Source organism: Anoplolepis gracilipes, chromosome 9 (genome assembly GCF_047496725.1).
Source record: "Anoplolepis gracilipes chromosome 9, ASM4749672v1, whole genome shotgun sequence".
NCBI lineage: Eukaryota > Metazoa > Arthropoda > Insecta > Hymenoptera > Formicidae > Anoplolepis > Anoplolepis gracilipes.
The window spans coordinates 4399355-4414563 of NC_132978.1; the positions used below are offsets into that span (position 1 = coordinate 4399355).

Genomic DNA, 15209 nt, shown 5'->3' on the forward strand with positions numbered 1-15209 from the left:
TTAAATTATTTTAGACCACCAGCTGTAAACATTAAACGATCCGACCTGCTTTAAGCCAAGTTTTATTTTTTTAGTGATCTAATCTAAAATCATCACGCAGTGTAGTTATCTGATAACGATAAAATCAATGAAATGTAATATTTTATGCACATTTATATTTATCAGAAAGTCTACAAATAAATTATGTAAAATAGTTGTATTAATTTTCTACAAAATATAAAATTCTACAAATATAAAAATAGTAAAAAGATAATAATACAAAAATAATAATAAAAATAATAATATAAAAAAATTAGACCAACTGAGAAAAAAATTCTTTTATGAAAATTAAATTATATTATGCAAACATAAATTATATTATGCAAACAAAAAATCCAGAGAGAAAAGAAGATAAAGAAGGGGAACAAAGATTATAGTGGACAAAGAGCTCAGATAACAAGTTTTATAGAACTTCGCAAAGGGTCGACCACATGATATCTTTCAGTACTTAAGATTAGATATCTAATGAACAAAACAGCTAAGTAATTCAGAAGTAATATTGGATTACAAAAACCACTTAAAAAGTATAATAGTAAAAGAAGTTTCTCCAAAAAAGAGTCTTCAAAGAATTTATTGTACACATACTACCATACTTTCGTTTACCAATCAGAACAGAGAAATCTGTGTCCATTTTATTCTGATTAGTCAACAAACCTTTGAAGCATTTATAATTCTAAGCAGAGTGCATCTACAATCTAAACCACGTCAAGTGCAGTGCACGTTACAAAGGTTACAAGTAGACAGTGCTAGAAGCTACAGTGAACTTTGTGCGTTCATATTCGTACTCATACATGCATATAAACAAAATTAGTAATACGTAAACAGTAAATAACGTCCGTTGTAAGCTCTTAGTACTTTTTGTTTAAAACGATATCGCTTAATACACAAGCACAAAAAATTTGTAAATATGCCAGAGGAAAGACAGATTTTAGAACGGCTACTTACTATCGTGGCACAATATTTTCAACCACATGTATCGTACTGGGTTATAAAAACGTGGCTAAATGATATTGCGCAAAAAGTACTAGACCGCCTTAAAATTGAATATCCAGCTCATTCAATATTTTTGATGTCTTCTGACAATGAGAAATTTTTATTTGGAGAAATAACAATATTAATGATACTTTTTGGAATCAAACGGAAACAAAGCAAATTATGTGTGTTCTTGAAAAATACATATTTTCTGAATGTATGTATCCAGAAGTTCAAAAATTAAAATTATTGTTATCACTTGATCTGCAAGATAAATGTATTGAGAATTATGTAAGTTATTGTAAAATTATGTTAAATTATAATTATACTTTATTATGTGCGCTGCACGAGTATAGCTATGCTTTCTATACCTTATAAAAATGTTCAGTCAAATTGTTTGTTAAAATAAAAATCTTATGTGAGAGTTTAATCTAATTATTTTCTAATATAATTTATACCGTAGTACTTGACATACTATTGAAAGTATCTACTGAGTATACTACATATTACTGTGTAGCAAGAAGACTTGGCATACGCTGTGATCTCTCACAATATCAAACATTATTTGATGAAACAGGTATTCAAATTGCATGGGTATGGAGACAGTAAGTATAATTTTTCTTTATTTATATATAATTATTTATATATGTTCTAGTCATCTTAATCTTTTTAATTTTATTTATATATATGTATATATGTATACGTAAGTGAATGTATATTTTTAAAATTATTTTTAGTGATCTAGAAGATTTGGATGGTGGAGAGTCTTTATACTCGAGGATTGTCCCAATGTAATTTATCCACGTAACATTTTCGGCAGGAAAAGAATTGGTAGATTGACTATTCCATGTGACAAATTAAGTTATCGAAAGGAAATCACACAGGTTGAAAGGTTTTTATTAATTTTATAACAATAGTTATATTAATAAAGATATGCATCAGTTAAGCCTTGTAAAAATTTTATCAAATGAATAAGCCAATTATTTTATGAAAAATGAATAAAATTAACAATTATTTTTTCTGTGTAATCGAAATTCTCTGTAAAAAAATGTTTGATTTTCTTTTTAGATAACATCAAATATAATTAAGAATCTACAACCAAATAAGATTAATCAAGATTACAAATATGATCAGGAGATTATCATGCAAATAATAATGAGTAACTATGAATATATTATAGAGCCAATAAAGGTATATTATCATATACTATATAATAATACACTAATTTTAATATAACATATAAAAAGATTTATATTGATTATAATTATTTATAATTTATAAGTAGTTACAATAGTTAATTTATATATGTATATAAAATCGCATAACACGATTTCAGTTAAATTTTGCTATTATATTTTCCACATACACATATAGATAACATATGAAGATGCCCCAGAAACAAACATTTAAAAAAACATAGAAAATATTAAGTTTGCGATTGAAATGATCGTAATGCACTCAGAACAATATTATTTTTTTTTGTTATAGCCCACAAAATCGAAATAGTTGGATGAAATTAATACATAAATATTGTAACAATTTCTTATACAAATTATATTTACAAATATATAAATTATATTCTATATTTTCGCATCTGTGCGGCTGTACGTAAATCACATGCGTGATAAGATATCTATATTAAATTTTATTAAATATCAACCATATTATAATTCTCGTTAAAGGTAACACAATATGTTATATTCAATAAAGTATGACTAATCTTGTAATCATATATTTTATGATTTTTTTTACCTTTACAATATAAAATATATATTTCCTATTTTAGATACTATATCATTAGGTTTACTATACTCGCCGACAAATATAGATAATACAAAGATAGGACGACATTTTTGTAAATTTGAAGGCTCACTACTCATTACATACCAAATAAAATGTTGGCAAAAGAATATCCAAGTGATACCGCTGTAACTCCAATAATTGGAAATGCTTTTCAAGTTTAATAATAAGTATATTTAAATTATACATAAAAAAATAATAAGTAAATTAATAAAATCGACCCTCTTTAATTCTAAATAATAAAACAAAGGTAGGCTATAAAGAGCAAACGTAACATAAATAATGGTTATAAAACAGTTCAAATTGGAATATTTAATATTCGCTTTAATTTAGATGTGACATGTAAACTGTACCAATACCTTTAATATTATAATATATTTATCTTATAAATATTGCAATTTGAACTGTTTTATGACCGTTATTTGTATTACGTTTGCTCTTTATAGCCTACCTTTGTTTTATTATTTATTAAGAAAATATTTTTTTTAATTTGTTATTTTACGATATTAAAACGCTTTATTATTTATAAGATTATGGTTTCAGCGTTAAAAACAAAATATATTAAATATATATCATTAAATCGTATACCTATGTGTCATTAAGAACCCTCGATTTTTTTAATGTCTAAAGAATATACCTTTAAAATTTTAAAAAATTCGCAAAATATTGACGCAGTTATAAGATTTAAAAAAAATATTTATTAAGCTACTGATTCTAATTAGAATTTAAAAATTAATATTTAATATTTTTCTGACTTTTATGAGAAAGAAATGAAAACAGTTCAACAAAACTAAAACACCTAATTTTAAATGATACTAACTTTGTTATTTTCACTCTTTTAAATTAAATTAAATTCAATATTCTCAAAAATCTTATAAAATAAAACAAAATTTTAATTTAATTTTAATTAGATATTATATATATTGTGAAATTACAGGTCAAAATTAATTACTCGTTAAATGAATTAATAAATTATATTATTACGAATATATAATGTTCTTTTTACGCTTTTATTTTTGACATTATCAAATGCATGATTTGTATCGATAAAAAGTCGAAACAATTTTCATCGCGGAATTATTTCTTGTTGTTTTATTTACGATGTCTGATTCTCATTGAAAACTGGAAATATTTGTTGTAAGATTAAACCTGGATTTTCTTAACGGTTCTTAAAAGCAATGATTTGTACAATGCTTTAACAAGAGTCAGCATGATTCTTTAACGTAGGGTTTCAAAATATAATTCATAGCATAAGAAATAGTTAATAAAAAAAAATAATGTTCAAGAAATATTTTATACAAAATTTATTTTTATATTAATTCATTTTTTTATATTATATGTATATATAATATATATAATATATAGTGACATATTATTTTTTTATATTTTATATAACTAAACCTCATAAATATATATAACACATAATTAATAAATATACATAACATATAATTAACACATGACACAATGTAAGAATACAAATAATTCATAACATATTTTAATATTAAATCCTAATTTTGTTATTTTGTTGTATAATATTATTTTATCTTTTACATTTACAGTATTTATGTATTATTTGTATGTGTAGAACTTCTCATTAACAATAATAAAATAATTTTTGGTGTGACAAAATATTCTTGTTTGTTATTTTGGTGTAATCAAAATGATTGATAATAATAAGTTATCATTCTTTAATTATCTTTGAATCTATTGAATCTACTTAATTGTGAAAAAAATTGGTAATTTTATTTTATGTAATCTATCCGACATTCGTCTGAAATCTGGCGCTCTTCGGCGCGCGACTAAAATCGGATTTGGCGCGTCGCCATCAGATGGCGCCGGGTAAGCGAGGAGCATCACAGTCGCCGTTCTCGTCCGTTGTCGGCAGTATGGCTTCGGCTGCCGGTACGTACGTTGGTATTATTTCGAGGTGTTATACGTGTTCGCGGGTGAACGTGCTCTGTTTCGTGAGAGAAAAGAACGAAGGTTTGCGGTGAAGGGACGTACCGAGAAGATCAATCGGGCGGACGAAAGCCCTGATACGCGAAATCCGAATCAGTCATGCGGCGGAATGTCAAGATCGCGTTGCTCTTGTCATGCGCGTGGATGTTCGCCTTTGTTTACTACTATCACACGTCCAGGGATACTAAGGTAAGATATATTGTCATTCATTGTTAGTTCATCGTAGTGTTTACGTCTCAAAATAATATAATAATGCGTGAAATGACACCATCGATATAATATTCGTAACATACGAAAGAGACTTTTCGTACTTTCTGTACAGCCGTGAAATATACTATTTGTATCTTGTTGAGGTTATCTACTGTTTGTTTAGTGTTGTGCTTGTTAATTTTTTATGACATAATTATGTATATATATATATATATATATATATATATATAATGAAAATCATATCTATTCATAATATATAGTTTATTCATAATATACAAAAGATATGAAAAACTAATTTTTTTTTAAGTTTTATGTCAAGAAACGAAATTTTAATGGAATGATAAAGTAAAAGTAAAATGATGTCTTAAAATACCTTGAGTTTGAACTTTTAAATGGCGCCAAAATACATACTTATATTTTTAACATTCTGTTTAATAATATACATTTGTATATAATAATAATAATAATAATATACATATATATGTATTTTTTTTCAAATATATATATGTGTATTTTTTATACAAATAAATTAGGCAAATTTGGTATATTATAATTTTTTACAAATATTTTGAATGGATTTGCAAAAACAAATCAAAAAATTATGCGTACTCGAAAAAAAGTTGATAAACATTGATATATAAAAAAATTGATAAAAGTTAATATATATATTACAAAAACATATCCCTATTTTTCCATTAAATTTTTTGCTATGGTTTGCATGTAAATAATTTGTTGAAGTATGTTCTCGTATGTTCTATATTTACGCACACATGCTTCTGGGATTTGCATCGCAGATAATTTTAACATGTGTTTAAAGATATGTGCTGAGCGAGCACGGTTGCGTTACATATGCTGCAGCTTGTCAGTTTTCATATATTGTATTTTTGTAAACACGCAAAATAATTTCTACAGTACTTGTTTAGATTTCTAATACATTATCGTGTAATAAATTTTTCAAATAAAATAAAGAAAAACAGATTCTATTTGATATTAATTCCAAATTATTCAATTACTTTGCATATTATATATATATACATATATATATATATATATATATATATATTGTATATATAATAATAATAATTATTATTATTATTATTACGTGAAATAATGTTTTCTTTAAAAAAAATATATTTTAGAAATATATTCCTGTAAATATTCTTTTATTTATATAAAAAACAAGTGGTGCTTGACTGTATTTTAAATCCCAACAGGCATATTGACCTCATTACATCGTCGTACGTGATCAACATCCGCATTCCACAGAATAATATCACGAAATATTTAACCCAATAAGTTTGGGAAGGAAAAAGATCGATTATCTCTGGCATACAATACCTTTATCTGCCATATTCAAATTTCAAACTATTAATCTCAATTTAAATTTTTTGCTCCTTTGACTCTTTTAAATGATCGCTTAGTACATACAATTTGATAACTGAATTAATCCGTAATATAGACACAAAATCCTTTAAAATTGTTATAATCAGCAATTTAATATATGTAGATATAATTTAATCCTTGATATTAATTATATTTAGTTATAATTAATTGAATAATTATAATTTAATAATGTATTGAAACCCCCCGGTACGCGCGATTTAATGTATTAAAATATGTTGTAAAGTACTATTTAATAATTTGGTGTAAGTAAATTTTTTGAAAAAATTTCAATAAATAGTTTAATTAAACTTTTATATTTTTTAATTTTATTATACGTATTATACACACACACAAACACACACATATATATATATCTGTATATATATACATTAAATAAATTGTAATAATTACGTCACATAATCGTTAACCCTTTGCAAACTCCAATAAAAATTTGAATCTTGGAAGATTCATTATATATATATATATATTCCGAATTGAATACACGATTATCCCAGTGTGGCGTCCCGAATTTCTTGAGCTATAAATAATCCACGCGGACTACTGAGCTAAATAATCAACACGGCCTCAATCGATAGTCAATAATTACAATCATTTGATTCGCGAATAGAAAATTCGAATTTCATTCATTTGATTCGCAAAACCTCTCACGACTTATTGGCCTTCCGGACTTTCTTCTTGCGTTCTTCTCGCGTTCTTATCTTATCTCTAACTCCTAAAAAGGCACGCTCGAGTTAGCACCCGGCACTGCTTGGCTTTCTCGAACTCGGTACGTAGCTAATTCCTTGAACTTGATACTCTGATAAAAACTAAAACAAAATATCGATACTTTTTCATATCTTTTAATTTTGTTAGATGTCGCATATCACTCCAAAGATATGAAATAACATGTTTATTTACACGTATACTTATTATCAACTTTCTTATTGCATATACGAAAGTTAGCTCTCAATTTAATTATACAAACTTATTTTATACGGTTCAATTATTCACACTCGCGATTATAACGTCAGTAAAATTCCAAGCATTTTATTGAAAGTTTATTGAAGGTACATTTAATATATTATATTATTAATATATCGTGATTAAAGCAATCAATGTCATTTACATGAAAAGTAAATATTTGTACATTATTTATTCTTTTAATTCTCAGCTATAAAGTGATATTATAATTAATATATATTAATATTAATTCATTGATAATTTCTTTACTTAAAAAATACATCATATTTAAAATATCTTTACTAATTATATATCTTTTTAAAAAATATTATTTGAAAATTTTAAAAACATTTATATCTATATAAATAATTTGCAAATAATATTATGATATTTGAGATATATATATATGTGTGCAATATTTTCTTTAAATGAGATGAGTGTATATCAAATCTTGTGTTTTAATTAGATATTTTCGCTTATTCAGTTTAATGTGGCATGTTTTATATTTAGATATATTTCTTATCAAGGCTACTTTTATCTTTTGATTAGTATTTATTCTTATTTCGAGTCTACACAGGAGCGGAAATAAATAAAAAGAAAAGTTAAGACAGTGTATTATGTATTAACATTATTTTAGAAAACTGAGAATAGCAGTAATTTTAGAAATAATTATGATATATTAATAATAAATAATAATTTTTTATTATAGTTATATAGTATATTTTTAAAATAAAGCTTTTATGGTTATATAAATAAAAGCTTATATAAAAATAAAAAAGTAATACGCAAAACGTTTCCAAAGTATAAAAAAAACAACATTTTAACTAATATAAATAATAATACGCAATAGTAATTTAATAGTCTGGAATTAATGTCAAACAGAATCTATTTTTCTTTTTCTTCGAAAAATTTAATTCGATAAATTTAATTTACTACACGATAATACTTTATCAGAAATCTAAATAAGTACTATAGAAATTATTTTATGATTTACAAAAATACAACATATATACATATAAAAACTGACAACTTGCAGCAAATTTAACGCAACCGTGCTCGCTCAGCACATGATATCTTTAAACATACGTTAAAATTATCTGGGAATGCAAATCCCAGAAGCGTAAATATAGAATACTTTAAAAAATTACATGCAAAGCACAGCAAAAAATTTCGTTGAAAAATATGTATATTTCGTGGCATACACATATACACATATGTTTTTCAAAGTTTTGAGTGCATATCTTTTATTTGTTGTTGCAGTTCCAATCAAAATATTCGTAAAATTAAAATATACCGTGTGAATTTGCTCAATTTATTTGTTAAAAAATATACACATAAGTATTAAAAACAATATACACATAAATATATTTGAAAATATACTGTATATTATACGTATATTATATGTATATTATATATATACATATATTAAATAATATTGGTAAGTAAAATTGACGAAAAAATTTATTGTGTTATTAAAATGAGAGGACGCGTTTAACGACGCGTTTATCGCAACAAAACTTTATTTATGCACGACTCGCGGCTATGGTGTCCGATGTGATTCGAGTGACGCATGTTATGTCGAACTCTGGAAACGAACGAAACCCGAGGTAAATGTAACGTTAAACATAATAAATGCTTAATGTGACGTGAATAATGACAGAGTGCGACGGCCTCTGTCGTGGCACATGTTCCGATTGACTACTCTCGCGTGATCGCGTGCGACACGTACGTCCGTGCTACCGTAAAATGCGGACGCTTCATCGGACAAACTTGGGCTACCGCGATTTTCTGGCGCAATTTACAGCTCGTCGAATTTTGATAAAAAGACCGATATATACAGTATACATGTATATGCATGCACACGTTATAGGAATATATACATATATGAATTATCGATGGTTAAATTGATTCGACCAAAATTCCGACATATTAATATCATCCACGTCCATAATTAGATAATGCTTTTATATTTAATTGTTATTATTATTAAATGCATACCGTTCATTATAACAGCGTGAAATATTTTTCTTATATTACAATATTAATGTGCAGGCGAATGTATCTGCATTTTGGAATATTAGATAATTTGTATACATTATGATATTAGAGAGAGGGAAAGGATGATAAATCGAAGTTATACTTGTGCAAAATTTGGGTTACAGTTTGTCAACTAAAATTAGAAATGTCGTGCGAATAATTAGTAATACGCCGGCGCCGCGCATATAATGAAATTTATACGCGTTAATTTACAAGCCACTTTCTCGTCAGTAACGCGAAATCGCTTGACAGCATCTTAGATTAGATTAGAATAGATTAGAGTTACAATTAAGTATGCGAAGTTATGCCTCAATTTGCACCAACGAGTTACGTAATTATGAGAAGTTGTTCCAAATTACTTAATCCATAAGAGAGAACGCGTTGTCATTTCAGGTTCCGCACCCTTCTATATTTCGAAGATATATACGGAATAATTACATTGATTTTATGCTTATATGGTATTTCAGATTATAATATCTTGCTATGAAACTGGAAATGGGAAAAAATGATTATGACATAAGTGACTTATCAAAGCGATAAGATATTATACATGCATGCGAATGTCTTTTAAGCGAATAAAAAAAATTTTATTTATTTTAAACTTTAAACTGATTTTATTAAAAACGCTTCAGATGTTAAGTGTGCTCATTAAAATTTGGCACACATTTGGAATATTTGGTCACTTGTGGATTGTAATATTTTATTTGTACATTGGCTAAAATCGGTTGAGATCACTTTAAGAATTGAGATCCTCGCAAGAGCAACGCGTATTCATGACAAAATCACATTAATATGCAAAATGATTTATCCCGTGACTGGAACATGATTTAAAGATTGACATATACGTTTGTTTTTCATCGTCCAAATGTATCTCCCGCACTTATATATAATATATGTGCAATTTTCGATAATGTATTGTTTTAACTGTAAATATTAAATGAAGTATGTCTATATTCTATAATCTAGACATACCCATATTTCTTTATTGTCATTTTCTTGAATGCCAGAACGGCAATCTATTTTTTATAGATAACAAACTTTTAGATATTTTAGAAAGTTTAACTTTAACTCTTTTGACTCGAAATATCTCTTGAATTATATAAATTATATGAAACATGCAAGTACGAGTGTTACGATAAAGAGAAATTTCTTTTATTATATATATTATGCGCGTCAAAATAATTTGGCCGTTTAATTTATAATCGATAATTGAGAAAGTAAATAATCATTTGTAAGGAAGTGCAATATACATATGTATTGTTTCATTCATGACACATGAGGACAACTCTACCGCATTCAACTGTATAGGTATGTATATATGTATGCAGTGTGTAAATGGTATAATATTCGAGCATTTCGTTACGTGATACGCTTGTCAAGCTAAATGTGTTAAATCGTGAACATCAAGCTATTCTATTTTGGGGACATTGCAACTTGAAACACATTGATATTTTTAAACCATGCTGAATAAACTAAAAGTGCAGTTACTTATTTGTCATTTGCGACGTATGCATTATAATGCATTAAATGGAAGGCGGATTCGAGTTTTGCAACAAGTAATATTACGCGTTTGCTTTTCGCTAAATAAATTTGGTGAATTGTCCACCTTTATGGAAAAATGACGTAGTCAGACCTTTTTTGTGGCATAGCTATATCAATTTATTTTATTGTTAGACGCGGAACAAAAAGTAAGACGGATAAAACGAATAACGCGGATAATATGAACGAATAGTGCAACGCCGTCTTTCTAAAACCTACATTTGCTTTTAAAAGGCCGGGGAAAATCGATCAAGGCATTGTAATTCTCATTTAGATTCTCTGTTTTTCCTAAGGATTGTTCCATATTTTCTTTCATTCCAGAACATCTCACTCTGTGAACACAATACTATTATTTACTGAATAATATTATCTCAGAATTGTACATCGCCAATTTAAATTTTCTTGCGTACTTCTCAGTTTTTCTTATTCCCTGCAGCTGTAATGCAATTATGACTACATTCCCTACATGCTATCGTTCATAGCTGAAAAATTAATAAAAGCATCAAACTTTGGATTCCTATTCAATGAAATTGAATTTATTAGAGCAGTTTTATTTATATTTAATGAATCATCTTAGAATAATTTGTTTGACTATTATAAAAAAAGTAATACGCATATATAATAATAAAATATAATAATTTTTTTAATAATTGAATAATTATTAAATTTACAAATGAAAAAAAAACAAACGAGAATTTATTTTTCGATATACCATTGAATAATTGTATTTTTCACAGCAATTAATGTTTTAATTAAATTAATTAACAAATGCAATTGAAATGAGGATTCGCGGTATTTGATAAACTTGTTGACTTTTGCGTTATTATTGAAGTTGCATAGCAGTTCAACACATGGCACACATTAATCGCAGTCTTCGATTAATGTACACTGCAAAGAAACTCGTGTAAAAGCACATCGAGTATGTCGATGAAATCGTGATTTATAATATTTCACTTGACTTTGTACACGCAACATATTAAAAGAAATTCAGAAGACATTTGTCAATCAGCGATGTTACTATCGGTTTCGCAAACGGCTTTACATCACCGAATGACGGAGACCGCAGATCGTAATCCTTTCAACCTCTAACACCTATTAATCGTCGCTAATCGTTCGCGATTAAACGAATCAATGTAATCGAATATTCAAATTGATCTTAAGATATTCCTCTATTATTTCAGATATCCTATCACTAACTTTGATTTATTTATCGATTTTATTTCAGTAGCCGTTGAATCATAGATAGTAACTAAGAATAATTATATACTTACATCAAATGTATAATAATAATAATGAATAATATTTTATATTCATACGATTTTCCGTTGGTCGGCGCAAAACTGCAGAGTCGCCGAAATTTCATCGTTTAAAGGGAATATTCTTGAACGCTATAAATTTCACCGCCACCATTTACCGCGGAAACCGACGACGCTGGAATCCGTGTCTCCGGCGCACACTTATCGCGGGGCGCAGTAAAATTCATTGGGCGAAGTCTTTCCCATCTATCTCGGGTGGGAATATTTTTTTTCTCAACGAATAGTTAAAATCGAATAGTTTCATGAAAGAGCTAGAGAGAGAGAGGAGAGGAAGCATTCTTGTTCGCTGACTGACCTGACTCGTCTCTACATAATCGCCGACGCGACGCGCCGCTTAAACGCGAACGCGCTAATGGGGCGAACTAATCGCGTTAACCTGTAGGAAACGATTCGGTCGTTAAGCACGACGGCCGCAATCGAAGCACCGTCGAGTGCTCCTTTCGTAGCGGAGTTGATTAAATCATCGGTTGTTTGGAGTATCACGCGTGTGTATAGTTGCTCGTATGGCGAAAGTCGTACATTCAAATAAGAATACCGCATTAAAACGTTCGTTTTACAGAATCGTTGATGGAGATTTTGTCCTTTATTCTGTGTGCAGTTGTGTATATTTCAAATCAGATTATGACGTGATTACAAAGTTCGTTTATTGTCTGGGCACAAGGGGACAATTGAATTTCTGATTGTGCATACCTTTTGTTATCGCACGCGTAATTTCAGACATTTTAATTTTTTATCATTTGTATTTTATTTTAACATTTTATCCTGATATTTGTATTTTATTCTAAATTGATATTGTTTTGTATAAATATTATAGTTACGCTACACTATACTTATTACGATATGTCAAAAGATAATTATTATTAAAAAATGTATTTCAATTTAATGAGTATTTTAAGTTTTTTTTTTATTTTTGCTCGAAATAAGATTGAAGTATAAAAGAAAATAGTTTCCAGCATAGGTACATTTGGTACCGTCTATCTAATATTTAAAGCGCGACATAAAGGAACGATTGAATCATCATCGTTGTGCTACTTCGACGAAATGCATTGCGATATTTCAACGAAATGGCACATTTTCATATAAGTTCTTCATAACGCGGCCCTTTTCTTCCTCTTCTCGATCTTATTATATGCAAATAGTTCCTTTTACTTCACATTGCGAATAAGAATAGAAGTATGGAATATTGTCGTTTCTTCTATTATTGATCGCGTCAGAAATATTTTCATATATAACTGTTACTGAATCAAAAAAAATAATTTCACCAATTTTTATTAAAGATGCATCAAAAAATGGTCCTAAACGCCCATATTTAATGTACACATATTTTTGAATGAAATTGTATATTTTGTAATATGTATATTGATGAAAAGTTTTCTCCCTTATTACCGCGCCTCGACTCACTTTTCTCATTTAATAATTTTGATTAAAAAAATATGTAATACACAAATAAAACTAACGCTGACGAATTACATACAGTAAACGATATTACCGTCACAATTCTTCTTGGTTTGTAAGTCGAGAAGACGTATCTCGTACACGTTCTCACGCTTTGTTCGCGTTGCATGCTACATCCGCCATATTACATTACCACCGACGAGAGACGTTAATTATACGATGAGTAAATGTAGAGCAGGCGAGTAATTTGATTTGTGTAATTATCAACGTTACGCTAGTGCATAATATTCTGATCTGTCGTGTGTAGAAGGATGTGAGAGGAGTTTGATATAATGGCTCCTCCTCAGTTTACGATTTTAACTTGTACTTTTGTTTCAGGAAAATTTTGTCACGCAATTTTTAAATTCGTGACTCCATTTTCGAACATTACTTTTATGATTCATTTCCTTAATTCTTCGGATATTATTAGCTTATGTTTTTTTTTTTTATTTTATTTTATCGCATATATTTATATTAAAATTTTTTTTTTTCAATTATAGAATTTGTGTATTTGCGCGCGCGCGCGCGCGCGTGTGTGTGTGTGTGTGTGTGTGTGTGTGTAAATTGTATATATGTATCAAAGTGTGTTAGTCATGTCAGATTAAACAGTTGACAAATTTTGCCTTAGCTAATCAGGCGAGCTCATTTATCGGTTTTATCGTCGTTTTGTACAGATTCAGTTAATTGATATTTATTCATGCTATTTATTTACGATATGGAAACAGTAATCTGGTTTTTCAGCCATCCTATTTATCGTCCAACAAATTGATATTCAGTAATTGGCTTTCGATATTGAATATCTGCAAGTTATAAACTATGTATGTTTTGCTCCACTTATTTTATTGAGAGCAAAACATAGACACTTCTATTTTATTCTCTCATTAATAAATTTATATTATCTAATCGATAATAATTTTCTATATATTATTATGTTAGTAAATAAATTTTTAATGGAATATCGAAAATCTCTCTTGGAATGTAATTTTATTAGGACATAATAAATTGTTTGCTGAATTTAGTCATTTATTTGATATAGCCAATTGTCTTTTTATAGAGACTAGGAATTATTTCATGGATATTCACGTATAGTCATTGGTTCTTTCTTGCCCCTTTTACTTTCTCAAAAAGGAAAAAATTTCTCTCAAACATTTTCCGTTTCATCCTCTTCCGATTCTTTTAACAGTTTAACCAGGCATTCATATGTCACTGGAGAGTTCTTTCGGCAGCAGTACCATTCATTTCACCCACAATACACGATATTATAACTTCTTCATGTAATTTCATATACCTACATATATTTTTTTTTCTTTTTCTTTTATATAGTATAAAAAATAGTTACTTTTACACCCACTGTCACTTATGTAAAAGTATATTATATATTAAAATAAAGAGAATTGATAAAAGAATTAATAGTTTCCGAAATATGTTATATTATCGTTGCGCTTTCTGATTGATTTTAATTAATTATGATATTTATCTCCGTACTGTCACTCATTTACAAGCATTTGCGCAAAAAATATGACATTCTTTTATAAGGTAATATGTTAACTTTAATATTGA

At 27.8% G+C, this 15209-nt stretch overlaps 1 protein-coding gene across 2 annotated transcripts in view; it reads left to right on the forward strand.

Annotated features, from left to right (window-relative positions):
• The first annotated feature begins 4697 nt into the window (after positions 1 to 4697).
• Positions 4698 to 15209, forward strand: part of Pgant2 (polypeptide N-acetylgalactosaminyltransferase 2) — a 204489-nt gene continuing 193977 nt past the window's right edge. For both annotated transcript variants that reach the window (XM_072898751.1, XM_072898752.1), the window contains exon 1: positions 4698 to 4959. In XM_072898751.1, coding sequence (XP_072754852.1) covers positions 4870 to 4959 — 90 coding nt within the window. In that variant the 5' untranslated portion in view covers positions 4698 to 4869. The remainder of the gene's footprint in view (positions 4960 to 15209) is intronic.